At 36.4% G+C, this 17121-nt stretch overlaps 1 protein-coding gene across 1 annotated transcript; it reads right to left on the bottom strand.

Annotated features, from left to right (window-relative positions):
• Positions 1-5: 5 nt before the first annotated feature.
• On the bottom strand, positions 6-6201 carry LOC121431154 (glutamate carboxypeptidase 2-like). Its single transcript, XM_041628661.1, has 6 exons — positions 6005-6201; positions 4306-4465; positions 3109-3246; positions 2212-2334; positions 1088-1268; positions 6-22 (listed from the first exon to the last, which is right to left on the bottom strand). The coding sequence occupies exons 1-6, from the start codon at positions 6199-6201 to the stop codon at positions 6-8; spliced, it is 816 nt and encodes a 271-aa protein (XP_041484595.1).
• Between the last annotated feature and the right edge of the window lie 10920 nt (positions 6202-17121).

Genomic DNA, 17121 nt, shown 5'->3' with positions numbered 1-17121 from the left:
CTTTGTCAAAGTGAATATTGTTCTGCATGGGGAGACAGGGGAGTAAATACATAAACAGATATTCTATCAATTATTATTTGATCACAAATTCATTATTGTACATATATCTAAATTAACCATAACTTTTATGAGATATACCCGCATTGTACTGCACTCAACCAACTTGAGGTGATTGTGAAAGCGTCATCAGCAGCTGGGGCTACTGACGCCATCGAATAGCAACTAGATAATCGGCGCCTCATAATTGTATTATTACTAATAATGATTGTCAAGTCTTTATGAACATCCTTGAGAATGGTTACGTTTCACTCCCACACCCATTAACCATCCTTAAAGGGAACTAAAACCCAAGAAGTGAAGCAATCTTCGTGGAAAGAATAAAATGAGACGAACAATTTAAAACAAGTTTCATTAAAATCGGTTATGAAATAAGCAAGTTATGGACGTTTAAAAGTCTTGTTGTATTATCTTTATGGATCCTCAAATTGGCAAACGTGCTTCAAAATAGCTGATTTTGTAAACAACTATCCATTTGTTTTGTACACAAATTTTTAGATTTTCCCCTTTATTTTACATATTTTACATCATATCCTCCTGACCTTGACATATCTGGTGTGCATGCTATTTTCCCATGACATATGCTATGCTCAGAAGGAGTCAAGATGCAATTTGAAAGATAATGAGGAAAATCTGAAGAATTTTGTACAAAACAAAGGGAGAGTTGTCCACAAATCAGCCATTTTGAAACATGTTTGCCAATTTGAAGATCCCCATAAAAATTACAACAATATAGTTTTCAAACTTCCTTAGCTCGCCTATTCTATAAACGATTTTGATAAAAAAAAACAAGTTTTAGATTGCTCCTCTCGTTTTATTCTTTCTGATTAGATAGGTTTTCTCCTTGTGTTTTGGTTTCCTTTAAGATCAAAACGTGTGAATCGAATCATGACTTTTTTCAACTTTTTTCAACATTCAATTCTTTGTTCGGCCCGTTAACTCTCTACGTGCCGAAGAATGATACTTGTGACAATAAATTGAATATTTATAATTTTAAAACAACGGATGGTATGACGTAAAAGACACTTACCAACCGAGGGATAACCCGGTGTTTCAGGATCCCCATTAGCAAACATGCAGGTACCTCTCTGCACCCCAGTGCCTGGTAGAAAGTACCCATCAGGGTAAGTTTGGCCCCCTGGTATTGCATAATCCTTTGGATCGGAATACAGAATCAGCCCCGCAACACCGGCTTGAACAGCAAATTTAGCCTGAAAAGCGTGAGAAGTCACTTTTGTTAATTCACCTCTGAGGATTTTATTTTCTTGGCATTGTATATAGTCTTATTAGGAATGTTCGGTGAGCGCATAAAATGCAGAAACAGTAGGCATACATTAAGAGAAAATATGATTGATTTTTCTTACGAAGACTAATGAAAGATATTGTGAAAAGGTGGTTCATGTCATCACTGTAATTGTAGTCCTAATGTCATTATATAATCATAATCATCATCATTATTATCATTATCATTATTACTATTATTACTATTATCATCAGCATAATCATCTTGTCAATATCATCACTTATCTACAAAATCACTATCGTCGTTGTTCACGCCTCAGTCCCTTATAGGCTTTTCATCGCCACGATCAATATTCCGCAAATACGTTTCCATAGCAACGATCACTATTTACTTTTCCATTTCTCATATCGAAAATGGGGTCTTCCCACGAGGCCGAGAATAATAACGTTTGTCTCTTATCCCAACCTTACAAAACTTTCTTCAATTCCTGTTTTGTGAGGTGTACTTAGAGAAACATTCAGCAAAGATTAACGTTTGCACCCTATAAAACACCAACGGCACTGTTTAGGGTGTAACATTGCACCCTAATTGGTAAAAGGCTCTGAAATGCACTTTTTGACTATCATTTGCACCACAAAATGCTTGGTTCCATCCTGAAACGTACAACTTTGCCCCTTTTAGGGTACGTGATATTCTGCGTTTAGAAAGGGTTCAAATTTGAAACTCCATTAAATGGTTCATCTCTGCATTCTTTAGGGTGCTTAATGTACATAGTGATTGCACCCTTTAGGCAAAATTACACTCATTGGCACCCTTAGGGTGCTGCTATTGTACCAACCCATGGGGACTCGTATTTTGAACCCAATAATTTCTGAGTTGGTTCCCTCTAAAATATTTCTGATTATCCAAACCTTATCCCCTCGAAAGATGACTCCATATCGTGCGATTGCTATTTTGCCAGTGAGGTTTATTCCTTTTTCTTCGAGAAACTGAAAGTCTTCCACCCTCGCGTAGTTAACGTACACCAAGTCGTTCTACAAAAAATATGAAATTGTAAAAGAAAAGTAATGTAATTATAAAAAAGTTATAAACTTTCTTTGCAATTTGATTAACTTCCTCCTGTAGGCTTAAACATCGCAGTGATTATTCTGTTTATCTTCATTAATAATGTACGAATTTCTTTATAATATTTAATATTAATTTGTGATACTTTCAGATACCTCATCTAATCACTGATTTACTTTTTTGTTTTAAACTTTTTAAGACACACCCGATTCATGAGGTTTGTATTTTGGACGCATTTATGCTCTTTTTGGCACGTTCTAGGTTACTCTATCTTTAGATTTTTTTATTTTTATCAATTATTAGTCGAAATATTTATACTGCTTATAATATCCAACAGAGTTATATGCGATTTATTTTCTTGCGAGTCCAAGTCACCTCCCAAGTCATTTTTTGCAAGTCCAAGTCGAGTGCCATTTGAGCATTTAGCAAGTCGAGTCGTAACCCGAGCCAAGCAGCACACCTCAAGTTGACAAGTCAGGTGGGTGTTTCTGTTTCATAAAGCTGTTCGTTAAAGTTAAAGAGTGACTTTAAGAACGAATGGTGATCCTTTCTTGTTGTAAATGGTATATACATTGGCGATGGTTTAGCGCGTAAGAAAGATCCACCAGTCGTTCTTAAAGTCGCTCTTAACTTACGAACAGCTTTATGAAACGGCCCCCGACATACAAAGCTTTCTACAAATGTAATCCCCTTTTTCAGGTAGGAGTTTGGGAAAGCTGAAGTATGACTATGATAGCACTTACTGTTATAACCCCCTGAGCGGAGTAGGCATTGAAAGGTGGTAGGACAAGGTCTTCCTTTTCCTTCGAGTGATTATCCAGAGGTTTTTCTTTTAGCTGAGACGTAAAATTTACTGAGCCATCGCCGTTCAGTATTTCCACCTGTTTTCATTCATTAGAGGAAAATTCTGCGTAAATTTGCATAGATTTGCGTCAATTTCAATGACGGAGACATAACAAAGGAATAATGCAGGATACCGTCTCTCGTAGTTGATATTTCGTATCTTTTGGTACACAGTCACATTTCCCCTTCGGCGCCCGAACGGCGAGTTGAAAACGGACGTTTCGACATTTTTTAACCAGCTACAATTATAGGTGGTTTGAATAAATATTGATAAAAACAGCTGCTTTCGACTCGCCGTACGGCCGCCGCTTCGTAAGGGAAATGTGAAAGGCTTCATCACAAATGTTTGTAATGACACATTGCATTAACATGTAGGTGTACATTAGCAGTGATTTACACCATCACCTTGCATTATATTATATTCACAATTGTTTTTACATTTTTAAATCTAGGTCTAGGTTATTGACTGGAAGATATTGCCCAATTCACCGTCACTTGGGCATGAGCGGAAATCTCAGGGGGCGTGGGAAGCGTCCCCCTTCCCAAAATAGTAGTGGGACACAATATCAAATGTCCCCCGACTATTTTTGGTAGAAATAGATACATCATTCAAAATCGAAATAAAACAGATATTTTTAACGAGATGACGTTACTTTTTTACCTTTTTTTTCTTTTTCTAATTTATTTTGGTCGAAATGACCTTACTATTTAGGTGATTACCATCTTTTTTTTCCTTGTCAAATTTCCAGCCTCTGTGCTCCACCCTACCTATGGGGAGAGATTTCCGCCCTTGCATTTGGAAGGAATAACCCCCTTTTTTCTTTTTGCTTGTCAATCCGGGGAGTGTTTCATGAAAAGACGGACGTTTCATCCTACAAGTCCTCTTTTATCCGACACTTGCCACAGGAACAGTGCCTCCCAGCCAATCAAAATCCAGGAAAGATGTCGGACCTGACAACTTTTCGGACAAAAATGTTGATGAACCAACATCCCTGCTTCCCAGGGCCATGGATACATTATATCCCATTTGACACAAGATAGATTTCTAGACGGACACAATGAAGAGATGATCTTATTGGTAGTAAACTGTGATATACCTTATTATCTTCTCCTGCTTCTTTAGATGGGAAGGACAGTAGTACTTTGTAGGAATGCATGGATGATTGGAAACCATATTCGGTCCAGTTTCCATGAATCTGATCTGCCAGATCCTTGTTCTGCTGTGTGCCAGCAACATGTGGGTTCTGGGTGAGTTCCCTGAAAAAAAGTGGGTCGGGAGAATACTGAAATAAACTGCCTTCTTCTGCTGCTACTGCTGCTGCTACTACTACTTCTGCTGCTGCTGCTATTACTACTGTTGCTGCTATTACTACTACTGCTGCTGCTACTGCTGCTGCTGCTACTACTTCTACTACTACTACCACCACCACCACGTACCTTAATCACCATTAATATAACCAAAACCACCACCACTACTACTGCTACTATTACCATCACCTGCACCACCACGAATTACCACTGTAACAACATTACTATGATAGCACCATCAAGGCCGTATACCACCACAGTAACAACATTACTACTACTATAGTTCTGTTACTACTAGTAATACTATTGCCATTTCTACTATACTGCCATCTCCGTCACCACTAATATTACTACTACTACTACTTCTACTACTATGCTACTACTGCTGCTATTACTATCACACTCCTACCATTCTAGTTCTACTACTACTACTACTACTACTTCTACTACTACTACTGTAGTACTACCACCACCACCACCACTGTTACTATCATTGTTACCACAGCCACCATCATCCCACCTTTGCTACTACTTCTACTTCTACTACTACTTTACTACTACTATTACTACTACTATACTTCTACTAATAGTACTACTACCACTACTACTACTACTACTACTACTATTAATACTACTACTACTTCTACTACTACTACTTTTACTACTTTTACTACTACTACTACTACTACTGCTACTGCTACTACTTTACTACTATCATTACTTTTACTACAACAAAACTATCATCATTATCCGTAAGGCCCCCATTCCACAGAACGGAGACCATTGTAAGACCACTGAAAGACTTAAAATTGGTGAGGTCTTACAGCGGTCTTCAAGATCACTGAAATTTGTCATCTCTATGGAATGGCTCAGAAACACTCCTCAAAGAACTCTGAAAAACTGATGGACATTTCTTGTCTTACTGGTCGTAGAGTAGTCCTATATAGATCTTTCAATGGTCTTTCAGAGATCTTTTATGCAACAAGTGATCTTTCAGAATTCTTTCGATGGACTTTGCCTGGTCTTTCAATGATCTTTCAATGATCTCTCATGAGTCTTACAGTGATCTCCGCAAAAATCTTGAGAGACTGCCGAAAGATCATTAAAAGACTATGAAGACCTTTGAAAGTTCATCGAAAGACCGCTGAAAGACTGCTGAAAGACCACTGAAAGACCATTTTCCTGTAAGACCGTTGTAAGACTGTTTTGAACCGTTTCAAAATGTTTTGGAGCCCATGAAGACCACGAAGACCACTGAAAGATCGGTCAGGACTCATGTAGACCTCCAAGACCATTGTAGGTTCATTGAGAGACCTCTGTAAGATCGACCAAAATTCATGGTCTTTCAAAGGTCTTTCAAAGGTCTTTTTTGCTCTCTGTGGAATGGGGGTTTAAATATGGAAGCGAAAGATTAAAAAGGTGATGGTGTTTGGCCTACAAATTCTAGACATGATCTGTCGATGCCATGGTGAAATGATTCTCTCATACCACAAAAAATCTCGGACATTATCAGCTTTCATTTCATTAATCAGTTGGGTTGATACTCCGGAATCGGCTTCACGTCGGGAATACTCGTAGACATCCGGAACTCTTTCGGGACCCGAAAACCACCCGATCAGAACTCCAGTACCGATCCCGCAGGACAGTGCTATGCAAACGATTACGATCAGGTGAAGAATTTCCATTTTTGTAATTCTATGAAAATGAAAAAAGGAGAAAAATGTCATTCATCTATTGCTTTATTCACTTGTAAAAATAAGACCTCCTGTCTTATAGCTTTGTGTTCAGTATTTTAAGTAGAGACAACCTATTTCTTAAGCGTAGTAGCATAATTATTTAGGGGCAGACACGATAGTCAGGCAGCATATGTCATTTACTTCGACAAATTGGCTAAGTCTGATTTTTCACTTTTATGTGATTGGTGACATCACAAGGAACAACTTCCAACTTGGTGACAAATTTCTAATGGTCATCTTGACCATGTTGGGGGTCAAAATAAGGTCAATGGGGGTCAATTTTTTAAATTGCCCCAATTCTCTCAAATGACACATCAAATTGTTTGTCTTGTTATACTGAACAAAAAAGTGTACACAATTATATACTCTTGACCTCCCGTTAAAAAGTTATGACCAGAAATGTCAAAGGTCAACGAACTTTCGTTAAATGGCAAATTACACCGAAGGTCTTAAGAAAGCTCATTTATTCCGTGTTTTTATGCATGTGTGTACTTTTTTATTTTCGATTTTGATAAGTCCATCGTCAGAAGTCCTTATCCAGAAGATATAAAGGGTCAAGACAAGGTCAGGGAAAGGTCAAAAGGTCAACAAACTTTCATTGGAGGCCAAAAATACACGTCTAATAGCGGTTAGAAGTTTAGAAATCTTATTTTTCGTGGGTTCTTTATTTTGAGTCTATATCTCAGAAGATATTTTATATATAAAGGGGTCAAATATGCTTATTTAGGAACAAGATAGATCAACAGAGATAGACGTCGAATACATTCAGTGTGGTATGGTACTGCAGGAATACTTTGAAACCACTTGACAAACCCTATAATGCCCTTAAAAGTCGTATCATCTTCATGATGTACTTATAAATGCAACCAGCTCTTTCCGAGTTTCTTGATTTTCTTGATTTAGGAATTCAATTCAAGTTCAATTCATTGTCAATTTACTAGTCTTTGATATGTAAAGATACATTTAGTCCGTTTGCTTTGTACATAATATTTTAATCAACAGAAAGTATTGTAATGTATTGGGGTATATAATTATGTGCACTACATGTATGTTAACAGACACATCGCTTGATCAGTGCTCCCAGCTCCTAAAAAAGATGCCTAACATCTTATTTGGATTAACTTACGAATAAGATGAGGTAAGGAATGAGGATGATATGATAAGTTGGACTCAAATTGCTATTAATTCTAATGTGTGACTGTTATTTATTTCTGACAAAGAGGCAACATCGTTCATGCATGCTCATTGTAGTCAGTCATTGGTGTCCATCATGCTGATGTGATATGTTCTGACCATTACTCGATCTCTGGAGCCAACGACTACACATTCCTGATTATGTGCTGACATTAACACGGCTTGTACTATTTTATCAAGTGTGCTTTTCCAGAGCATACAACGTGAAACTAAATTTAATACCAGATGCAGATTTTGTTTTTGTTCTTTTGTCGTTCTTGCTTTTTCCTACTTGCTGAATTACCTGGATGTTACTAAAAAGAATAATTATATAATTGAAGTAAACCACGGCCATACCGCAGCGGGAAGGGGGGGGCAGCTGCCCCCAGAAATTGTGAAGACTTGCATTTTTACAAAAAATAAATATAATTGACCAAAAGTATGCACGAAATCCTTATAAATTTTCACTTTACAAAATGCAAAAGGGCCCAATGATAAGCTTAGAACAGCACATGAACCATAAATGTGTAGTCCTTCTCGACTCCAGAGATCGAGTAATGGTCAGAATATATCACATCAGCATAATGGACATCCATGATTACAATGAGCATGCCTACACGATGTTGCTTCTTTGTCAGAAATAATATAACCGTCATACATTAGAATTAATTGAGGAGCAATTGGAGCCCAACTTATCACCCTCAATCGTAACCTCATTATCTTATTTGCAAGATAATCCAAATGAAAATATTAGGCATCTTTCTTAGGAGCTGGGAGCACTGATCAATCGATGTGTTTATTCTGTTAACATAGTATTATACTTGTACCCCAATACATTACAATAATTTCTGGTAATTAAGATATTCTGACAAAGCAAATGAAGGAAATACTTCTTTACATATCAAAGATGAGTAAATTGAAAATGAACTGAACTTGAATTGAATTCCTAAATAAAAAAAACTCCCTGGTTGCACTGATCACATCTTGAAGATGATAAGATTTTAAGGGCGTAAGGGTTTGTCAAGTCTTTTCAAGGTATTCTCGCAATACCACACTGAATGCATACGACGTCTATCTCTGTTTATCTATTTTTTTCCTAAATAAGCACATTTGACCCCTTCATATATAAAATGTCTTCTTAGATATAGACTCAAAATAAAGAACCCACGAAAAATAAGACTTCTAAACTTCTAACCTCTATTAGACGTGTATTCTGGCTTCCAATCAAAGTTTGTTGACCTTTCCCTGACCTTGTCTTGACCCTTTATATCTTCTGGATAAGGACTTCTGACGATGGAATTATCAAAATCGAAAATGAAAAAAAATTACACATGCATAAAAACACGGGAAAAAAATAGCTTTCTTAACACCTTCAGTGTAATTTGCCATTTAACGAAAGTTCGTTGACCTTTGACATTTCCGGTCATAACTTTTAAACGGGGGGTCAAGAGTATATGGTTGTGTACACTTTTTTGTTCAGTATAAGAAGACAAACAATTTGATGTGTCATTTGACAGAATTGGGGCAATATAAAAAATTGACCCCTAACATGGTCAAGATGACCATTAGAAATTTGTCACCAAGTTGAAAGTTGTTCCTTGTGATGTAACTAATCACATAAAAGTGAAAAATCAGACTTAGCCAATTTTTCGAAGTAGCCGGTAAATCATGACATATGCTTCCTGACTATGACGTATGGGGCAAAAATTTCTGAAAATCAATGATGGCCTTTTCTTATAGATTTTTACAAAATAATATCATGTTTCATTCCTCCTTTTTTTGGGGGGGTGGCCCAGTCCCAATGGCACCACATAATCGGGGCCCAATGATAGAGCAGTTCCATAACATGGCTCGCTATGTGTAAAGTAACTTTGATTTGATTTTTAGTTTTTTTTATCAGAAGTCGTAAACACTTTGATATTCAGTTTTGTTATTACAGCTATTACGGTTACTGTGTTGCCTTTTATAAGTGCCAACATTTTTAGTACAAGATTTGCCCTTCTAGACTGAGGAGAGTCAGGAGATGCTATAAACCACGTGGTAGGAAATATATAAACATAATACATGATCGAAGTACAGTCGGCGTCAAATGATATGGACAGTAGGTATTTTACAATGACGTCGTAAAGTGGTTGATTTCCAAAATCTATTCTTCTATGCCAATCATGTCAATATATAGGCTTACGGCAATATTGGGCATCCCCTATTTTTGCCTACGTACAGATCAGTCATGTGCACATTTACAGTCCTAAATGTGCCATTTTCGCCTCAGTTTCCGATTTAATTTTCCGAATAGAGTATACTCTAACCCTGGATGAACATTATCATACAGGAATCATTGGAATAGAGCTGGTGTGATTTTGACTGAATGGTCCATAAATCAATTTATTAACCACAATGCAGCGGGAATATGTTGTTTATGACTATCCGTCCTCGTAATTCGTAATACTGTATAAGTTTCCTGTATATTTATTCTATTCCAATTTTACAGTTTTCATCATTTCTATTTCAAATTTTTATTCTGAAAAGTCTATAGATTTTGTGTTTAGTTATTCTGTAAGATCATCAATAGAAAAATGGCAGGCGTATATATAGCTAAATTCAAAGTCCCTCACAGCTATCCCTTTCTCTCTTTCTCTTTTTTTAACGGAGACCTATGGGGAACTTTGATTTGGGCTACTGTTCTCTGTTCCGAACAAAGCTGCCGTACACGTTTCACACCTATATCAGAAAACTTGTATAAAATAAATACATACATAATAAATCACATTTCTAAAATTCTCATCATACTGTATATACATTACAATTATACTTCAACATAGCAAGAAATAAAACATAATTTGATTCTTACTAAATAATCAACTGGAAAGAAAAAATTTAATCAAACTTTTCACTCGAAACAATTAAAAGGTTTAGATTTCTTACCCGAGAGTTGAACATCAACGTAATAAACAAGCAACTAAATTTAGAATAACCACGATATTAAGGCGAACTTCGGACGTGTGTACGAAAAAGTTGGAAGGGCGGGATGGGCAGTAGCACAAGATTGGATGGAGTTTAAAGGGGGCAGGGGCGGAAATCTCTCCCAAAAGGAAGGAGGGACAAGGGGGTGGAAAAATTGACAAGCAAAAAAAAGGTTTATTCATCCAAAATTTAAGGTCATTTCGACGAAAATAAATTTGACAAGCAAAAAAAAGGGTTATCGCCCCAAAAGTAAGGTATTATCGTCCAAAAATGCATGTTTTATTTCGATTTTGAATGATGTATTTCTTACTATCATAAAAATAGTAGGGGGACATTTGATATCGTGTCCCCCCTATTATTTTGAGTTGGGGGACACGTCCCCCCTGTCCCCCTGGGATTTCCGCCCATGAAAGGGGGTGTCGTTTGCTAATTGAGGTTATAAGAATAATTATGGTTGGAACGTGGCCGCGTGGCCGTTATTATCACTCTTTCACTACTTTCTCCCATGTCATGAAAATTATCTTGCAAGTAGCTTTTAAGTTTTGATTCAGTACTGTAATGTTTTTTATTATTGTTTGCTTTGTAATTCATTAATTTGTAAAATGCCCCCTTGCTGCTGGTCAATTTTTATATGTTTATGTATATGCATATACCCATAAATAAATGAATAAATAGATAAATAAATAAATATATGAATTAATAAATATATACATAAGTACATGCATACATTAATAAATGAATAAATCAATAAATTAATCAATAAAAATTTCATAAATTAAAAATTATACGCAAACGCAGATGGATGTGCAGTCGAAGGAGGATCTGTTTAGAAGATTTATTCTGTGTCTCGGATGTGGAACTGAATTTAATTCTCCCTGTGAAGAGCCCATTTGATGATTTACTCGTGCGCGAAGCGCGACGTGAGTGAAAGATACTCATTTCCACTCCATTCTTCTTCTTATATTCCTTCTTTTTCTTCGTATTTTCCTTCATTTCTCTTTCTCCTCCCTGTTTAAGAGTCGGGAATAAAGTGCCGTTTGCACTTCCAACCTTTTAGAAAAAGGTGACAGCCCCAGCTTCCGGCGCCTCTACCTTCTTTTTTCTGCTCTGTTACAATCAATTATTCATTCAATAAAGGAGGTCAATGTAAACAAGCCGAGAGAGGGCATTCAACTCATGCAGTACATGTACGCGAAGCAACCAATTATTTCTTTCAAACAAGCGAACACATTATTACCAAGAAAGCGTATAGCATGTTTCATTTATTTGAATGTAGGATACAAATTCATTTTCGATTAAATGGCCTAGACCACTCCGCCACGGCATTTCTACTTGATGTACTCGGGCAATACACACAATATAATTTTATTGAATCATAAAACTTAAATTGATGACTGCATATCCAAGGGTCTTTGTTCGGGTTGGTCAAGGGTCATTGTTCGCACGGGCGTGAATCCCGGGGGATAGGAGGAGACCCCCCCCCCCCCCATTCTAAATCGCTTAAAATATTGTTTTTAATCATCAAATGGACAATACTACTGTGAATTTGGCCGTGACAAATCCCTATGTACAAGCTTATTGCAAAGATTACATCCCCTGCATCACGGGAGTTTAGTATATACAAAAGCCATAATCATAATACATAATTAGAGCCCCCCCCCCCACTGGTTTGAGCGTATACTTCACTTTTTAGTAATGTTTCTTCCAACTATAGAAAATTTCATTTGGATGCTAACTGTAATCCAGTAGTTTATGTCACAACAAATCCATTACAATATAACCATCATTGTGATAGTCCTTCAAGTGAAAGATAATAGTATAATGCTCACAGTGATGTATCCCTGTACATGTAACCCGTGATGTGATAATCACACACCACTTGAAAGAGGTTTGGGGGCAACTTTCTTTCTTCCACCTACTGAAAAAATGCTCACTCGCCACATTATCCGACAATCACACCTCATGAAAGACGATTTTTGTTATCATGTCTTCCAACTACTTAAAATTTAATCGCTCGCATTTGGATATTAACTGTAGTTCAGTATAACACAACAAAGCCATTATTATAGCCATTAAAAAATCCTAAGAGGCCTTTAATTGAAAGATAAAGGATTGTGTACACGTTTATATTCCCCCTTATACACAGGGGTGGCGAAACGGGGGGGTAGGGGGCAAGTGCCCCCCTAAAAAAATGATAATAAATCGTAAGTAACTAAATAAATAAATAAATGAATAAATAAATAAATAAATAAAAGATTAAAAAAAATAAGTAATAAGAATAATGATAATCATTACGATAATAATCCCCTAGGAAAAAATGTCTTTTTTCAAAATGGCAAATGCCTTTTTTTTCAAAATGAAATATGCCCTTTTTCAAAATGTATTACCCGTTTTTAAGTAAAACATAATCCATTTCAGGTTTAAAATCACAAAAATTATTCGTCCTGTTCATGGTTACAAGAATGCATAGAAAGTCCAATTTACAGGTTGGAATATCATACATTTTGGCTCCTGTTTCGCGCTCGCATCTATTATTGTTTATTATTATTCTGTTCCTGGTAACAAACAGTGCTTAGAATATCCAGTTTTCAGGTGAGAAAATCACTATTTTCTGGCTCGCGCTTCGCGCTCGCATTAATCATTGTTTAGTAAGATACCCATCCTGTTCATAAAAAAAAATGCTTAGAATGTCCAGTTTTCAGGTTGAAATATCACTTTTTTTAGGAAAACAAAAACTGCTTGAAATGTTAAATTTTATGCTTTATTACATTAAATTTCCGAAAGTTTGAGTTCGTGATTCTCGCTCGCAAGTAATTAGGTCCATAATTGACCAAAAAGTGAGTTTTACAACTTCAGATTTGAAACCTTTAAACCGCTCGCTCGCAAAGAAGTAAAGCTTAAATATATATATCCGTTATCAATCAGAAATACTTCAAAGAAATCTTTGCTTAACTTAATTACTACAAAACACACAACTTCTTCAAACAGATGATCTCACAGTAAAAATATCTGTTTGCACCATAATGCCCTTTTTGGCATATAATATAAGTACCCTTTTTTGGCTTTACCCCTCCCCCCGAACGAAAATACGTTCCGCCGCTCCTGCGTATACATAGCCTTAGGAGTGGGGGTGTCCCCCAAATTTATAATTTTCAGGTCAATATATTGTTTTCATCACCCCCGCCCCCCTGCTCCGATCAAATTTACGCTAGTGACTGTTCGGGTTGGTTTATAAAATGTGAGAGATTTCGTCTTGTATAATCCCAATGCGATCAAGTCATAGATTTGTCTTAGTCTCACGGACATGTCCATTATTGGAAAGATATATGATGGAAAACCTAGTTATTACATTTTGCACAATAATCAAAATTCATGATGATGATGATGAAGATGATGATGATGTTGATGATGATGATGATGATGACGATGATGACGATGATGTCGATGATGATAATAGAAATTTCAATAACAAAATAATACACATAATCATAATCATAATAATAACAATAATGACAAAAACAATAACAATGATCAATAATGATAAAGATAATACTCCTGATGACAACAATAATAAAGATAGGCTATTAATAAACGATTCACCGTCATAACAAAATGAAATTCTCAAAGCGCTTAGTAAATAAGTAAGAGACCTTTCTTTTTTTCCTAATCACCTACCCCCCCCCCCACCCCATGACCCATATACGCCAATGTTTTCATCGCAACAGCGTTCCCTTTCTAGGTTTACAAAAAATGCCTAACTTGTAATGCTAGGCCCAAACAACATGCAATCAAGCCTCCCCTTTTATAGAAATATGTCTATGTATCATTTAGGCCTGTAATACAAGGATCTGAAATTTATGATTTTCTGTCTTACACTAATTACCTATATACAAAATTTGAATGTTATATACTTACATTCAAAATCTTTTATGATTTGGTTTTATCAACCTCTTTTTCTGGCTGTTTTTCTAAGCAATCTCTTAAATTTGATTCGGTTGTTTGCAGGCGCCGCGAAAGTTATTTGGGCCTGCTTTTTATTTTAAAAAAATGTATAAATTATATGGCTTATAACTTTGGGTCTAAGCTTTCTCTAACCATAAAAACGAGTTTTTTAGTATTTTTATAAAATGCTGATTATGAAGAATAATTTGAGTTGATTTCCACATTTTAATAATATATTATGATTTAACATCTTTTCAAAACAACAAACATAATAATAACATAAGGATAAACATAGCATCGTTCTAAATCAGATATGAATCATACATGGACAATTTTCTCTTTAAAAAAATGAAACATGTATACAAACTCTTAAGCTTGTATAGCTTGAAATTGATGGAGGCTTCGTAAGAAAAGGGAAAGAAAACCAGACTATATACAGTGCAATAATGAATGATGATAAAGATGCTTGTTTCCCGAGTTTTAAATTCAAGAAATTAAATAGGAGTGAATGATAGCTGGGCCCTGTGCCATATAGGCCTAGGCCTATCCTTCATAGACGCATATCCAAGATTTTGCAACCCGGTGGGCCGGACCTAATTTTGGGGTCCCTGTGAAAATTTTGACATTCTAAACACTAAATGAACCGGATGGGTATCTAACAAATAACCTTATGCGAGCGCAAACCGTGTGCTCAAAAAAAAGTGTTCGATATTCCGACCAAAAAACTTGACATTCTAAGCACATTTTGTAATCATGAAAAAGATGGGTATCTATCTCAACATTTTATGAGAGCGCAAAGGGCAAGCTAGCTGACAATTTTCGAATTTCCGACCCAAAACCTGACATTTTAAGCACTTTTTATAACCATGAACAGGATGGGATTCTACCTAAATAATTGATGCAGGCGCGAAATGCGAGCTGAAAACTTTTGATATTCTGACCTAAATTTTGACATATTCTGAGCGCTATTGGTAATCATTAACATGATGGGTATATAACAAATAACTTTATAATGTTTATGCGAGCGCAAAGTGCTAGCTTAACATTTTTGTCTCACCTGCATAGCAGAGTGAGACTATAGGCGCCGCTTTTCCGACGGCGGCGGCGGCGTCAACATCAAATCTTAACCTGAGGTTAAGTTTTTGAAATGACATCATAACTTAGAAAGTATATGGACCTAGTTCATAAAACTTGGCCATAAGGTTAATCAAGTATTACTGAACATCCTGCATGAGTTTTATGTCACATGACCAAGGTCAAAGGTCATTTAGGGTCAATGAACTTTGGCCGAATTGGGGGTATCTGTTGGATTCCCATCATAACTTTGAAAGTTTATGGATCTGATTCATGAAACTTGGACATATTAGTAATCAAGCATCACTGAACATTTTGTGCAAGTTTCAGGTCTCATGATTAAGGTCAAAGGTCATTTAGGGTCAATGAACTTTGGCCGAATTGGGGGTATCTGTTGAATTACCATCATAACTTTGAAAGTTTATGGATCTGATTCATGAAACTTAGACATTAGAGTAATCAAGTATCACTGAACATCCTGTGCGCATTTCAGGTCACATGACCAAGGTCAAAGGTCAATGAACTATGGCCGAATTGGGTGTATCTGTTAAATTACCATCATAACTTTGAAAGTTTATGGATCTGATTCATGAAACTTGGACATAAGAGTAATCAAGTATCACTGAACATCCTGTGCGAGTTTCAGGTCACATGATCAAGGTCAAAGGTCATGTAAGGTCAATGAACTTTGGCCATGTTGGGGTTTTTGTTGAATAACCATCATATCTCTGTAAGTTTATTGGTCTAGTTCATAAAAAGTGGACATAATAGTAACCATGTATCACTGAACATCTTGTGCGAGTTAGAGTAGTTTTCAAAGTCAGCACTGCTGCTATATTGAACTGCGTGATGCAGGTGAGACGGCCAGAGGCATTCCACTTGTTGATATTCCGACTAACAAAATTGACATTCTAAGAAATTTTTTTAACCATGAAAAGGATGGGCATCTGTTTCAACATTTATGCGAGCGCGAAGGGCGAGCTGACAATTTTTGTCTCACATGCATAGCAGAGTGAGACTATAGGCGCCGCTTTCCGACGGCGGCGGCGGCGTCGACATCAAATCTTAACCTAAGGTTAAGTTTTTGAAATGACATCATTAACATAGAAAGTATATGGACCTAGTTCATGAAACTTGGCTATAAGCTTAATCAAGTATTACTGAACATCCTGCATGAGTTTTATGTCACATGACCAAGGTCAAAGCTCATTTAGGGTCAATGAACTTAGACCATGTTGGGGGAATCAACATCAAAATCTTAACCTGAGGTTAAGTTTTTGAAATGTCATCATAACTTAGAAAATATATGGACCAAGTTCATTAAACTTGGACATAAGGTTAATCAAGTATCACAAAACATCCTGCATGAGTTTCACGTCACATGACCAAGGTCAAAGGTCATTTAGGGTCAATGAACTTTGGCCGATTTGGGGGTATCTGTTGAATTACAATCAAAACTTTAAAAGTTTTTGGATCTGATTAATGAAACTTGGACATAATAGTAATCAAGTATCACTGAACATCCTGTGCAAGTTTCAGGTCACATGATCAAGGTCAAAGGTCATTTAGGGTCAATGGCCGAATTGGGGGCATTTGTTAAATTACCATCATAACTTTTGAAATATGTTGGTCTAGTTCATAAAACTTGGACATAAGAGTAATCAAGTATCACTGAACATCCTGTGCGCATTTTAGGTCACATGACCAAGGTCAAAG

This window comes from Lytechinus variegatus, chromosome 1, assembly GCF_018143015.1.
Source record: "Lytechinus variegatus isolate NC3 chromosome 1, Lvar_3.0, whole genome shotgun sequence".
NCBI lineage: Eukaryota > Metazoa > Echinodermata > Echinoidea > Temnopleuroida > Toxopneustidae > Lytechinus > Lytechinus variegatus.
This window is presented reverse-complemented; position numbering and strand designations above follow the sequence as displayed.

Coding starts and splice junctions, on each gene's coding strand:
- LOC121431154 (XM_041628661.1), bottom strand. CDS start 6,201: ATGGAAATTCTTCACCTGATCGTAATCGTTTGCATAGCACTGTCCTGC. Junction 4,466..6,004: donor AATGTCCGAGATTTTTTGTG/GTATGAGAGAAT, acceptor ACTTTTTTTCAG/GGAACTCACCCAGAACCCAC. Junction 3,247..4,305: donor AAGCAGGAGAAGATAATAAG/GTATATCACAGT, acceptor GAATGAAAACAG/GTGGAAATACTGAACGGCGA.